General features: G+C 42.1%; 1 protein-coding gene and 1 long non-coding RNA gene across 15 annotated transcripts in view; one reads left to right on the forward strand and one right to left on the reverse strand.

The window, feature by feature from the left end:
- Positions 1 to 12,794, forward strand: part of nav2a (neuron navigator 2a) — a 213,885-nt gene that overhangs the window by 132,246 nt on the left and 68,845 nt on the right. For 13 of the 14 annotated variants that reach the window (XM_051379464.1, XM_051379457.1, XM_051379458.1 and 10 more), the window contains 3 exons: positions 630 to 682; positions 11,145 to 11,217; positions 12,384 to 12,627. In XM_051379464.1, coding sequence (XP_051235424.1) covers positions 630 to 682; positions 11,145 to 11,217; positions 12,384 to 12,627 — 370 coding nt within the window. Of the gene's footprint in view, positions 1 to 629; positions 683 to 7,529; positions 7,543 to 11,144; positions 11,218 to 12,383; positions 12,628 to 12,794 lie in introns of those variants that run through there. The other variant, XM_051379468.1, reaches the window with a different exon arrangement.
- Positions 7,815 to 10,379, reverse strand: LOC127351703 (uncharacterized). The gene is made up of 3 exons (XR_007880936.1): positions 10,169 to 10,379; positions 8,076 to 8,191; positions 7,815 to 7,902 (listed from the first exon to the last, which is right to left on the reverse strand). It is a non-coding gene; the product is annotated as an uncharacterized LOC127351703 (long non-coding RNA).

The raw sequence follows: 12,794 nt of genomic DNA on the forward strand, positions 1-12,794 counted from the left end.
GGTTGAACTACTTACAATACGTGGACATGTAACCGGTGACGGGGTCACAATCCAAAAAGTTTGGGAGTTAGTTATTTGTGTGTATTAGAAGGAAGTTGACAAGGACACCTTAAAAGACACTACGGGGAGAAGAGTATCTTCTCACAAGGTAGGTTGTGCAGTACGTGGTCCTGAGGTGGAGCTGCATGGTGGGCCCCACTGGGCCTCCTGATGCAGTAGGCTGTGCTGTTGGCACAGTTGTCAGCTGTGAGCCGACTGCCGTGTCTCAGCTGCTGTGGGCTGGGCCTCTAATAGACGGGAGGAATCCTCGACACAACACACACACGCCCCCCACAGAAGCAGCACACATCTCAGCCGGGCCCCCAGCGGCCCCGTTCCCATTTGCTGTGACCAGATAGTGTTTCATGTCTCTGCGGGAGGGGAGACGAAGGGAGGGTGGGGGGGTCACAGTCACCGGCATGAACACCTCTGCTCTCCTCAGTCAGCCAGCAACTGTCTGGGACACACACAGAGGGATCTCAACTGGAAATAAAAGAGAGGATTACATTAACCAAACACGCCTGAAAAGAGTTTTCATTCTCTCTTCTTTTATCTCTCTGTCCCTTCCTCCTCTTTCTGTCTCTCCTCAGCCAATGAGAAGATCGACGATATCAATGGCTGTCCCAAGAGCCGTTCTCAGATGGTAAGTGACCTTCTACGTTTGTTTTGATAGAACGTTGTGAAATTTACCTCAGTGTGTGTGTGTGTGTGTGTGAAGTAACACACCTCTTTGATGTCCCATCTCACCGCTCCATGCGGCCCTCGCTGGGAGCTGCGGTGCAGAAGTCACTGGTGAATAGTTGTAGATGGGAATAGTTAGTCCATTTATTTTTACTCTTGTGGTCTTGCGGGCTGCCGTCCGTGGAACCTCTGGCTCAGACTTCTGGCAGTTGGCGCTCAGTTGAAAGCATCACAGACTTTGGTTTTGGGGCCAGTTTTGCCTCATCTTATTACACTTGCAAAGGAGTCAGCATTCCTCTCATCTCCAGTAGTGAAAGCAGGCTGGGAGCATCGGCGATGATGACAAAGAAAATGTTTGCACCCAGTTACGATGATGATTTTGTCTACAGTGACATTTACCGCATATGCAAGTGGGATTTTCCTTGTGTTGCTGCTGGTGGGATTTCAGTGCTTTCACAGTTTTGTGTTCTCTATGGGAAATGAGCCGACAGTGCCCAGGGCAGGGCTGCCCTCGGCTGAATGTGAAGGGTCGTAAATTGGGCCAGTGTGCCAGCTGGGGGGGCTATTTTTGGCCACCAGCCAGACTACTGAAGCCTCTCAAAGCACCAGAGAGAGAGAGAGAGATACACACCCATAGTTAACAACTGAGGAGGAGGTGGAAGCACAGCTGATCCCTGAACCCTTTTTCATAACCCACATGGAGCCATAGTGCTATACTTAGGAGGAAATCCTGTTGTTCAGTTTGATTTCTAGTGCTTTTGTAGAATTGCATAGTGCTCTCTTTTCATGTTTTGATGGGAGTTTCCATGTTCTGCCCTATTAGACGTTTTCATTGTCTTGGTAATACCGGCAATTCTCCACCTTTTGTAGAGAATAAAGCCTCCAAGTGTATTCATCAGGATCTCTTCTCAATTTATCATAATTGAAAATGTAGAACTTAAAGTTCAACTTAGTCTGGCTGTCTTTGGGCTACTTGACTTCACCAAGCCAAACAATAGCCATCCTGGATAACCGGTGTGTCCTGAAACTGGTCATCGACCGGCTCAGTCAAATCTGTGTTTTTTCTGTCAAGCTACAAGCGCGTTCATGCGAGAGAGGCACAGCTGTAAGTTACAAGCAAGATTGTCACAACCGTGAATGAAGTACTCAGTATGAAAGGAGATACCCCTGGGGGAAAAAATGTTGTAGTGACAACAAAACCTGATACTGAAGGAGGTGAAATGTGTACAATATGACCACACAACTAGAAGAGAATAAGAAGCTATAGAAACACTAGAACTTATTTCCAAATAATTTCCTGTTTATCCAAGTAACATAAGTCTGTTTCTCTGCCAAAGCAGAGACAAAAGGAGAAGAAAAGCAGTTAATGCCCGATTGGGTCTGTCTCACTAAAATGTTGTATTTATAATTTAGTGGGAGGTAATTAACTGCGCGTGGGTTATTTTTCTAATAAAAGACAACAGTAGGGAAAGTTTATATTTCCATTCATCATCACAAAGTTGCTTCATGTTATTCTGAGCTCCAGTGATAGAATAATAGTGTTAAAGCATTCTCACTGTCAGAAATCCCCAATTTAAATTCATCTGTAATTGTCATTATTATATTTAGTGTAATAAACTATCCCTCCCTATCCCTAAATTACCTATTGCTCTTCATTACTTGTCACTTTATTTTAAAGTCAGTGTGTTTGTACATGTCGGGATACCAGCTTCATGATAGCAGAAAACCCGAGTTAAGCCCAAAGATAGCTGGCTTAACCCACTTATCTGGCTTCATGGCTTCATGGCACAGGGTCCTCATGTACAGTAAACAGTCAATTACTACTGTAAACCTTTTTATATCATCAGAAAACAGTTAGTTCTTGTTAACTGTTCTTGTATTTAAAAAAATCCTCTTCAATCAATTTTTCGAGTCAAGCTTTTGGATGTTGGGATCATTTTCTTTACAGTTGGATTACAGGCGAGCACCAACAAAACATAATTCATTTACAAACAAACAGACTGCAAATCCATCACTCTCTATACTATTTCCCCCCTTCTGTTTGAATATTATATAGATTTAGTCTCTGTTTCATTACAGAAGTACATGTATGGAGTCACACTCGAATATGGCTCACTCCCCTCCGTACTCACTGTCCCACTCACTATCAATTAGGCCTTTCCCATTAGCGCTGATTATGCCCCCCAGTCACCTGTAATTGAGCGTTTTGTACTCTTTAGTCTGGCCATCTCTCTGTGGTTTTGTTGTGCTGTTATCAACATCCTGTGTTGCCCCCAACCCCACGCTGTCATCTGCAAACACAGCAGCTAAAAGAAGATTGCAGGATACTTTTGAGACAAATCAAGTGGTTCCAAATATATAATATGCCTGTGATTGTGTCCTAGATGTTTATAGATGCTGTGTGTGTGTCAATCAAGAGGGAAACAAAAAGTAATGTTATAGCGTGCATTCAAGCAGTGTGATATTGTTTATTGGATAATTGCTGTCAAAAACTGCTTTTATTGTGCATGGATAAACTCAGATGCTGCAGTTTGTGAGTATTTTTGGATCGCTGCGTATAATCTCAGTAGGTTTGTCAGCTTAAAAGCAAAATCTGACGCACTCAAGCAGTGCTAAGGGCAGGTGCAACCGCAGTCATTATGCAAATATCTGCTTTGTGTGTTGTAGTGCTGTCAAAACAAACACACACAAACACACACACACACGGGTCCTGAGAGTTTAGTTGGCAGCTGGGGTTAAGGAGTATGAGAGCCCACTTTTACTGCACTTTGTTTCATTGCATTCAAACCCCCAAAGCTTCCAAAGCTGCTGCCAATTACCACCACTTAACTTAACCTCTGTCGCTAAACGAATAAACATGGAAATAAGCTCCATCAGTGGAATAAACCGTGGAGCTCTCACCTCTCACTCACGCTAGCTGATTAGCATGCTGGCTGTCCGGCCCGAAGTGAGAGGCTGTTTTTACAACTGTCGCATCCTCATTAAACGGACCCCCATCATTGGGTCATTCCTTTGCCACCCAGTCAGGCTCTGTTTGTGTTATGTGTGTGTGTGTGTGTGTGTGTGTGTGTGTGTGTGTGTGTGTGTGTGTGTGTGTTTGTTTGTTTGTGTGTGTGGGTCCAGCCCAGAGCGAGGGTGTTGATTTGACACCGAGCTGTTAAAACCACACAGGATGCCACAGACACACACAGAGACACACACACAAACATGCACGCGGTGGCTCATCCAAGTAGCACGCATTAATGCAGCAGCTTCGGAAATTAACTAGAAATAGAACTAGTAATTAAACACGGCCTAACGAGAAATGTTTTTATCAGCCAAACATTTCAGCATCCTCATTTATTCAGTGCACCATTAAAATCTAGGAGTGGATTCATTTTACTGTTTACTTCAGATACTATGAGCCAACTTACTGAATGTAGTTTAAATGAGACACTGTTTCCTCAAAGAGATGTTGTTGTTGAGTTTTTGTGAAGGGACAGGTTGAAGGATTCGGCGGCATGTAGAGGGGAAATTGCAGATTAGATTACGCCTTTCAAGCGTGTAGGAGGAACTATGGTGGCTGCAAAACTTCAGAAAAACACGAAAGGCCCTCTCTAGAGCCGGTGTTTGGTTTGTCTGTTCTGGGCTACTGTAGAAACATGGCAGTTCAACATGGTGGACCCGCTCGCCCTGATGGTGATCTAAGTATCTACAAAAATTGGATGACCTGACCTATTAAATCACATTATCTCATTGGCCTCAGCAGATGACATTTTGGACAATTAATACCTATATTTATATTATAAATGTATAATCCATTACATATATATTTACAAATTCATGGATAAGCCACGCAGTGCTTTATACTGTGTGTCTCTACTGGATATTGAGGTAGAAATAGACAGTACAAGTCTGGGTTTGTACCTGTCAAAGGGTTTCTGTCTTGGTTTGTTGGGCTTTTTGCCGTTGTTGGATAGGAACTGAAGAGAGAGAATTGATGACATGCAGCCCTTGACTGGAACCCCTACCTCCGGGATAAAGACTCAGCTTTAGTGCATGGTGTCTGTGCTCCACCAGGTGAGCTGCCAGGGCGCCACACACACTCTTGGGTTTAATTATGGCCTGTATTCTTAAAACCCTGTTTGCCGGACTGGTTTATCCTTTCCAACCTGCATATTTTCTACTGCTGCAAAAGAGAGAGAGGGAGAGGTGAGGAGGAAGACTGACAGACACACACACACACACACAGGTAGAAATCAGCAGGACCAGGTGTTCAAAGGGCTGCATGAAAAACAGACTGAAGGAAACTTCAGCAGCCACGGAGGGATGTTATATGAGGATACAACTCTTCGACTGCATGTCAAGCTCTTTGCTCATACACCGTGATTCTGCCCTGACAAAAGAGCTTTTCTTTGTCATTCAACCTGTGTTTCACCTTCAAGTGCAGTGTCAATTAAAACTGCCACACAGTTTTTACCAGACGGGAACACACCTAATATTTAACCTGAGTGCACACAGTTGTATGTGTCTCTGTGTAGCTGTATTCTCTACAGTGAAGATCACACTGGTAGATGGTTGCTTTTTCTGACGCAGATCAATTTTAGTATTTTTATAGATTTTGAAACGTTCTGCTGGTAAGCACGACAAGACCCAGATGTTTTATAAATGATTCAACAGGCTGGTTAATGTTTGATCAAAGGGAGCGGTACTTTCTGTGTGTGTGTGAGAGAAAGAGAAATCCCCAACTGTGTCAGCTGGTCAGAACTCAGGTGATCACATGATGGACTGAAAATAACAAGCAATCACAGAAACAGTTTCCAAGCAACCAAATATACCAAACCCCAAATCGCAATTTCAGAAGCATGGACCTTTATTGGCAGACTGGAGACAGTTTGTCTTCCACACGAAGGTCACAGAGCCCCGGGCAACCTAAAAACAGCACCTAAAGGGGGTGGACACAATAACACTGCGTGAATAATGCAATCATATACCTGCAATAATGATGATTTTTTTCCCCGAGATGTGATCGCATGATGCATTGCGAGGTGTTCTTGTTATTTTGTCCACCTCTTGCACATACAGCGCACACAGACATACTGGGCTCAGTTGTTGCATAAGTAAGTCATCTGTTGCAATAACAGTTAGTCCATTCATAGGAGGTATGACACAACAGTTTATAAATTATACTCATTCCAAAACCCTCAACCTTTGAACAATGGGGCTTGTTTTTAAATGAAAACAAATTTGCAAAGGTCTTCTGAACAAGCAAAGACATCCCTAAAGACAACAAATTAAAGCAGCTTTGCCTAAATTATTCTGTACACAGTTCGGCAGGGAAATGTTGATGTAGTCAGCTTGTTTTTTATTTGTGAAAGCAGACAGTGTCAGCCTGAGTATAATTAGCAAAATGAAAAACAAAAATAAAGAATAATAAATCCTATAGGAGGATGCACACTGTGAACATAATGTGATTAAAGACATGAATAAAAATGCATTTAAAGAAGCAGTAAGACAGACTATGCTGCCTGAAGTCAATATGTGTGATCTGGCATCATGGTGTGTATCATAACTGCCGGTGCATCATATTTTATCAATAAGCAGTGAAAACCAGCACTCCTCTGAGGTGCAGAAACCTCTGCACACATTTTTCAGTCGATTGAGAGAGAATTATTGAGGTAGATGTCAAAGTTCAGCAGGTGAGCTGGTAGCTGTAATGTGTGAAACCTCTTGAGAGTGAAAGTATGCGTGGGCAGATACTGACAGCTTTAACCACACAGTCAAAAACACACACACACACACACACACGTATATATACAGCTACACACACACAAACTGTTGTCTCACAACCGTGTTACGTGATCAGATTCCACAAAACCCAACAGTCAAATGATGGAGAGCGTTCTGCATTAAAGCTGCTGATGTCAGATGGGAGTGGCAAGAAACTGGCCCAATATTGTGTTTTTCTGAAATCAGATATTAGCCAATCATGTTGTTTAGTGACAGTGTAAAGGAGGTTGTAGTGTTGGTTCATTTGTCCAGTAATGCTTTTCTGGAAACGAATTCACCGTTTAAAGAATAATTCCAGTTTATTACAACTTGGGGCTTATTTTTGTAGTTCTCACAGTTCATTGAACTCATTAAAATGAAGTTAGACGGCTAAAAACACAAGTTAGTCATTCAGACAGGTTTTAAATAAGGTTAGCCAAACTTATTTGGAGAAGTGGTGTGTTGTTGCTAAAGAACTTGTTAACATTTACAGACCTACAGGAACAATAATCAGTGCAGATTAAGTTGATACTTTTAATGCTGTCTCTGAGGCTTTTTGACAAGAATAAGGTTCAAGGCAAAACAAAATTGTAAGGTTTTGAAGTTAAAACTGTCAAGTTTGAATACAGGAAAGCATTGCTTGCTTATGATCAGCTGTAAGCTTGGTTTAACTTTGGTTTGGTTGAAAGATATCGGCCTCAATATCAGCCTTCAAAAGCTCCTATCAGTCAAATCCTGCTTCAGACACACACACACACACACACACACACACACACTCCCTCTGTCCCTCCCTCCTTTCCCCTCTCTCTCTCTCTCTCTCTCTCTCTCTCTCTGTCTCTGTCTCTCTCTCACACTCCCTCTTTCTCTCTCTCTCTCTCTCTCTCTGTCTCACACACACACACAACAATAGCATCCGTGTGATGGAAAGAAGTGTTTACTCAGAGGGCTGTCGGCTGGCCAGCCCCACGCTGCTGCCGGAGGCCGGAGCGGAGCAGGAGGTGACGGTGGCCTGGATGGAGGTGTGAGGTCCGTCAGAGCAGTCTCACTGCAGGAACAGATCACACATCCAGGCAGGTAGGAGTTAAACCAGTGGCGTCGTTCTGTTTCTTTAAGGATTTGTTGTGGATTTCTCTCTGGGCTTGTTTACAGGTATTTTATTATCAGTAGAGTTTTAGAAGGGAATGAACAAGAGTATTCTCCTCTGTGTTTTCTTGATTTAGTGGTCTTACTCTTTCGATGGCGTGTTTCTTTTTGAGCACAATTTTGTCGTTTTACTTTTACTTGAGTATCTTTTCAGTTGTCGTAACACTTTGTGGAGAACAGAGGAATAATGGATGGACGTACATTATAGAAAACACTGTGTTGTTGATCCACATCATATTTCTGGTTTCATTTAGTTGTTTGGTGGTACCGTTTTCTTATTCCTGTTGATATCTGGTTAAACAAGATGAAAAGTAAATATGTCTTTAGTCAACAATAGTTGTAATGGTTGATTATTGTGTAATTTAATGAATAACTGTTCTTTCATTAACTGGTTAAGATTCAAAAGTCCAATGTCTAACATTTAGGAGGATCTATTGGCAGAAAAGTAACATAATATTACAAACCAAACACTGGCTTAAGGTAGGGCCTTTCGTAATCAGAGAGGTGAGGCGACAGGAAATGTCAAAGGTGGAGGGATGACATACAACAAAGGTCCCCAGTTGGATTCAAAGTGTGGATGCTGCAGTAAAAGAATACACAGGAGAGGACTATTTAGAGGAAAACTCATAGATAAACTGATTGGTTATTTAACATATAGACCTATATGGAAGATCTCAGGCTCTGTCACTGATGGCAGATTGTTGATCTGGATAGTGTTCCAATGGCTTTTCTGAGCTCTGGTCCCTGCAGGTTTTAAATAGCAAGAGGTTTCAGTATTTATACCCCCTGTGAGGCGGGACTTGGGAGCATCTCAGCAGGACGGGCCTGGCATTTATGATGGGGTATCTTAATGAACCATATTTTCTGCAGGCTGCTGCTATTTAAACTTCAACTTCTACCAGGGAATTTGGGCCAGTCGGGGAGTGGTGCAGGCACTTTAGTCCGGAGGTATTAAAGAAAGTCTCTCTGGGTATGTCAGTGAGGTTAAAGGGATATTTCAGAGAGGTTTATTTTTAGGGAGCCTGTGGTATTCGGAGAGGGCCATAGTCTGCATTCCTGCTGTTCCTATGTTTTCTGCTGTATCACCTCAAAGGATAACATATGTCAGCCCCTCTAACAGCTGTTTCTGGGGTCAGAGGTTACGGAAATGACAGCAGGGTCAGCACTGCTGTTTCAGTGAGACCAGTGACCGGAAGTCCGCCAGCCTCTTCACGCACAAGCATGGCTGAGATAGACATGGAGCTTAAATTAGGAGTAGAATAAGTAGTACTAATCAAGTATAAGTGTGGTACAATAGTGAAGGTAGTCATTTGTAATCCCATAAATGATACAGCAAGTAGTAATCAATCGTTGTGTGTTTACTAATAGTCCAGTAGTAGATAGACGTGGTTAAAATCTGGTTTTGGGTATACATGAATGTGTAGTGAACAGTTATTAGTGATCATATGGCGGATTCGGCAAATGATAATCTGGTTAGTAGTTTATGCGTTCATAGCATATATTGTTGGTAGCAGATGTCACTAGTATTGATATGGTAACACTTGCTTTTGCCCTAGTTGATGGAAGTTGAGTAGTATCTAATAGTAAGGTGGGAGAGGATGTAGTCAATAATATTGTGATAGTAAGTGTAACTAGTAGCAGTATGGTGTATGTGTCTAGTGCATGTACAGTTAATTGATAAAAATGTGATGTGATTTACTGTGGTACTGGATGTAACTAATATTAATACAGCAGTGGATGTAATGTGTGACTAATAGTGAAATAGTAGTGGATGAAACTAAATGTGACAGGCTAGTGGATGGAAGTAATATAAAAGTAATAGTGGTGGTAACTAATAGAAGTAAGCTTGTAGGTGTGAGTAGCACTAAAGAAGTAGTGAGAGTGGATTTAGTAGGCTTATTGATGTGGATTCATAGATTTTGTAGTAACAGTACGAACAGCAGTCAGTAGACGTTAATGTATTTTCACAGAGGCGGATGTAAATGAGCTTTTACTCCAGCTTCTCACCTCACAGCCGGATACTTCCTAACAGGAGAACCATAGAGGGAGCTGTAGGTCAAGCTATATTTAGTCGGTGCATATTAAGTGTAATCATGTCATTAATCTTTAGCGAGCGGGACCCTCCCGTTTGCAGCCCACACCCGGCCTCGTTTATAAAGGACACAGTTCATATGTATTTTAGTTTAGAAACCGCTTGGAGTATCACTGCTCTATATCTGTACTCCCTTGGTTGTGAGGATTATATTTGAGCTGTTGTTTTTTCACAATGGGCTAGTTGTACAAACCCATTCAGTTATAAATCTACTCTCACTTGTAATAAATGTCATGCTAAAAGAGATTTACCACCTCTTTAACCTTTGTGCATACAGTAAAATGCTTTAATGTCCATTTCACAGTCAATTCTTTAGTTAATTGCTTTGCCTAGAGTACCACCTTACAGTCTGCCACTGTATGTAATATGAGAGAGCAACGGCTGTGCCATATTGATATCTTTTTTGTGTGTGTGTGTGTGTGTGTGTGTGTGTGTGTGTGTGTGTGTGTGTGTGTGTGTGCGTACCTGCTGTGTTTGCTCATCGAAAACAACAGTTGGTAAACTTTGATCGCTCATTCATCTGCAGTGACTCTGCTTGATGACTTGTTTTATGTGGTTTACTTTGTGATTACGTGGGCCAGCCAGCACACTCGGTGTATAATGGGTCACGTGGGCCCTAAACAAAGCCCGTCTGCCTATCAAATCCTCTCGCAGTCCAGTGACAGCTCAGCAGTCTGTTCCGGTTGCCAAGGCTGCTGTCATAGCAACTTAGTTGGAATAGATGGTTTGATTCTCTGTTGCCCTGCTGATAAAAGTCTGCCTGGTTTGAATCCTGTTTTGACTATGTCACCATGTGGCAAATGTTAACATCCCATACCATTTCCTTTGGTTGGAGGTGTAGCCTATCTGATGCATCTACTTTGAGCAATTCTGTGAGCAGTTTGATGGGATTCCACCTACAGTTATCAAGTTGTTATTCTCCTCATGGACTATCAGTGAATCAGCATTATTGTCTGTTATGTGCAGATCTGGATGTAGATGCAGTTTAAACTGATTGAGATGCCTTATCAGATGTAAGCATTTTTATGAGAAGTTTCTAAAATTTGAAATGTATGGTCACTGAAATAAAAGTATTTACCCCCAAAAACAATCCAATGAACATAAACAGATTTCGTTTGCCATTAGCAGCTTATTTTTCAGTATCAAATCAGTGAATATTGAAGGATATAACATCTTTCATCCCAACATTTTCATCCGTGTCAGTGTTAATGTTCAGCACCTCTTTCTCGCAAATTGTAACAGGTTAGTACATTTTGTGCTGCCAACTTTCCTTTGTAGATCAGATTTGTAGATGTTCACTCCCAGTTTTGCCATCACACTCTCAGGAGAAGCGTGCTAAAGACAGACCAGCGCGCTTCCTCAAATTATACAAATATGCAAATTCACATGGAAATGTGCAGGGTGCAGTGTCTTACAGCTGTGTCTGTGTCTCTCTGTCCAGATTGAGAACATCGATGCCTGCCTCAGTTTCCTGGCAGCCAAAGGAGTCAACATCCAGGGTCTGTCTTCAGAGGGTAAGCTGGACTTCTGCTTTCACTGGAACAAGAGAGGTAGACTCCAGACCTAGGTCCGGGTCAGGCCTAGCTGCTAAACAAATGCCCTTTGTGCTACGGGAGAAAAAAAAGATAAAGAATGGCAACTTGATACATTGAGGCATTTGTATTGGCAAGTTCTTTTGCCAGGACACACTACATTAATGCCAGACAGTACACATTAAAATATGTATGCTCGATTACACTACATATAGAACCAATGTACCGGAAAGCTCACAACAGTGCAGTGTTTAAATGTAGTCCACTTCAAAAAAAAAGATTGATGCTGGCTTAAATGCTTACATCCTATTATTCACAAGGAACCTAGAAACAACAATAGTAATGCTTCTATATTTGGGCTGAACAGTGTATTAGTGAGACAGTGATCCCTCACAGCAAGAATGACATTGGGTCAATTATCTATTCTGTATGGAGTACATGTTCTCCAAATATTATTATTAAGTTTATAATATTTTAAATTTAAAGTTATATTATAAGTGAGTTTTGTTGAATAAAGCCAGCAATGGACAGCAAATTAGATTGTATTTGTTGTGTTTTCAGGCTGCTGCTGAATACAGCTTTGTAAGAAAATGCCAGGACGTTCACTTAATTGTATCAATGCCAGATGTAGAAGCTAGTCCGCTTATGGCTTGCATCTTCTTCTAAACAGTAAACAGTTCAGTTAAAGCTGGTATAAATCTGTGGAATTCAACTGAAAAACATGCCACCAATGGCATGAGATTGCTGGAAGCTCTTTTGTGACCATTAAAGTCAAATGTATAATTTTCTTTGCTCACATTACATTTCATTCCAATACACTGCCGGCTTAATTTTGTGTATAAATGTATAGTATAAATGAGACTTTCTGCCTGTGATACTAAATATTAAGTAAGCATGGAAAGGCAATTAAGGAATGAGTCATTATCACAATATACCAACAGTATCTCAATAGACCGTAGAAGCTGTAGTCATAGAGCTGTCCTGAAGCATAAAGTTAGTAGCTTTAGTTTCTTAGCACAGAACATCCCTGCAGCTGTCATCATGCACGGTTGAAGTAACATAATTTCTCTACAGCTTTTGTCTCCTTTCTTCACCTCATCTGCCTTTTTCCTTATTAATATTCCACACTGTCCTTTTCCCTGACCCAGAGATTCGGAATGGTAATCTGAAAGCCATCCTCGGCCTCTTCTTCAGCTTGTCCCGCTACAAACAGCAGCAGCAGCAGGCACAGCGGCAGAACTCCCAGCCCTCTCTCCCTCCCGCCGCCCAGTCCCAGAGCACACACCCTCCCCTGAGCCAGCAGAGCAGCGCCCCGGCCCAGCTCAGCCACTCTCCGCATGGGACTCCTGCCCTTACAGCCCAGAAAGCAGCACAGGCCGAGATGCAGTCCAGGTGAGGCTCACTGGCCCGTTCATGCAAACTCTGGAAACTGGAAGCAATAGAAATGTAACCTTGAAACTGGGTGAATGGGTTTTGTTTCCTCTGTATTCTTCACTTTCTTGCTGTTGCTGCTATTCTAATCCATCATTTTGTCATTTCAATCTCCGTGTTCACACTTC

This window comes from Dicentrarchus labrax, unplaced genomic scaffold, assembly GCF_905237075.1.
Source record: "Dicentrarchus labrax unplaced genomic scaffold, dlabrax2021, whole genome shotgun sequence".
Lineage (NCBI taxonomy): Eukaryota > Metazoa > Chordata > Actinopteri > Moronidae > Dicentrarchus > Dicentrarchus labrax.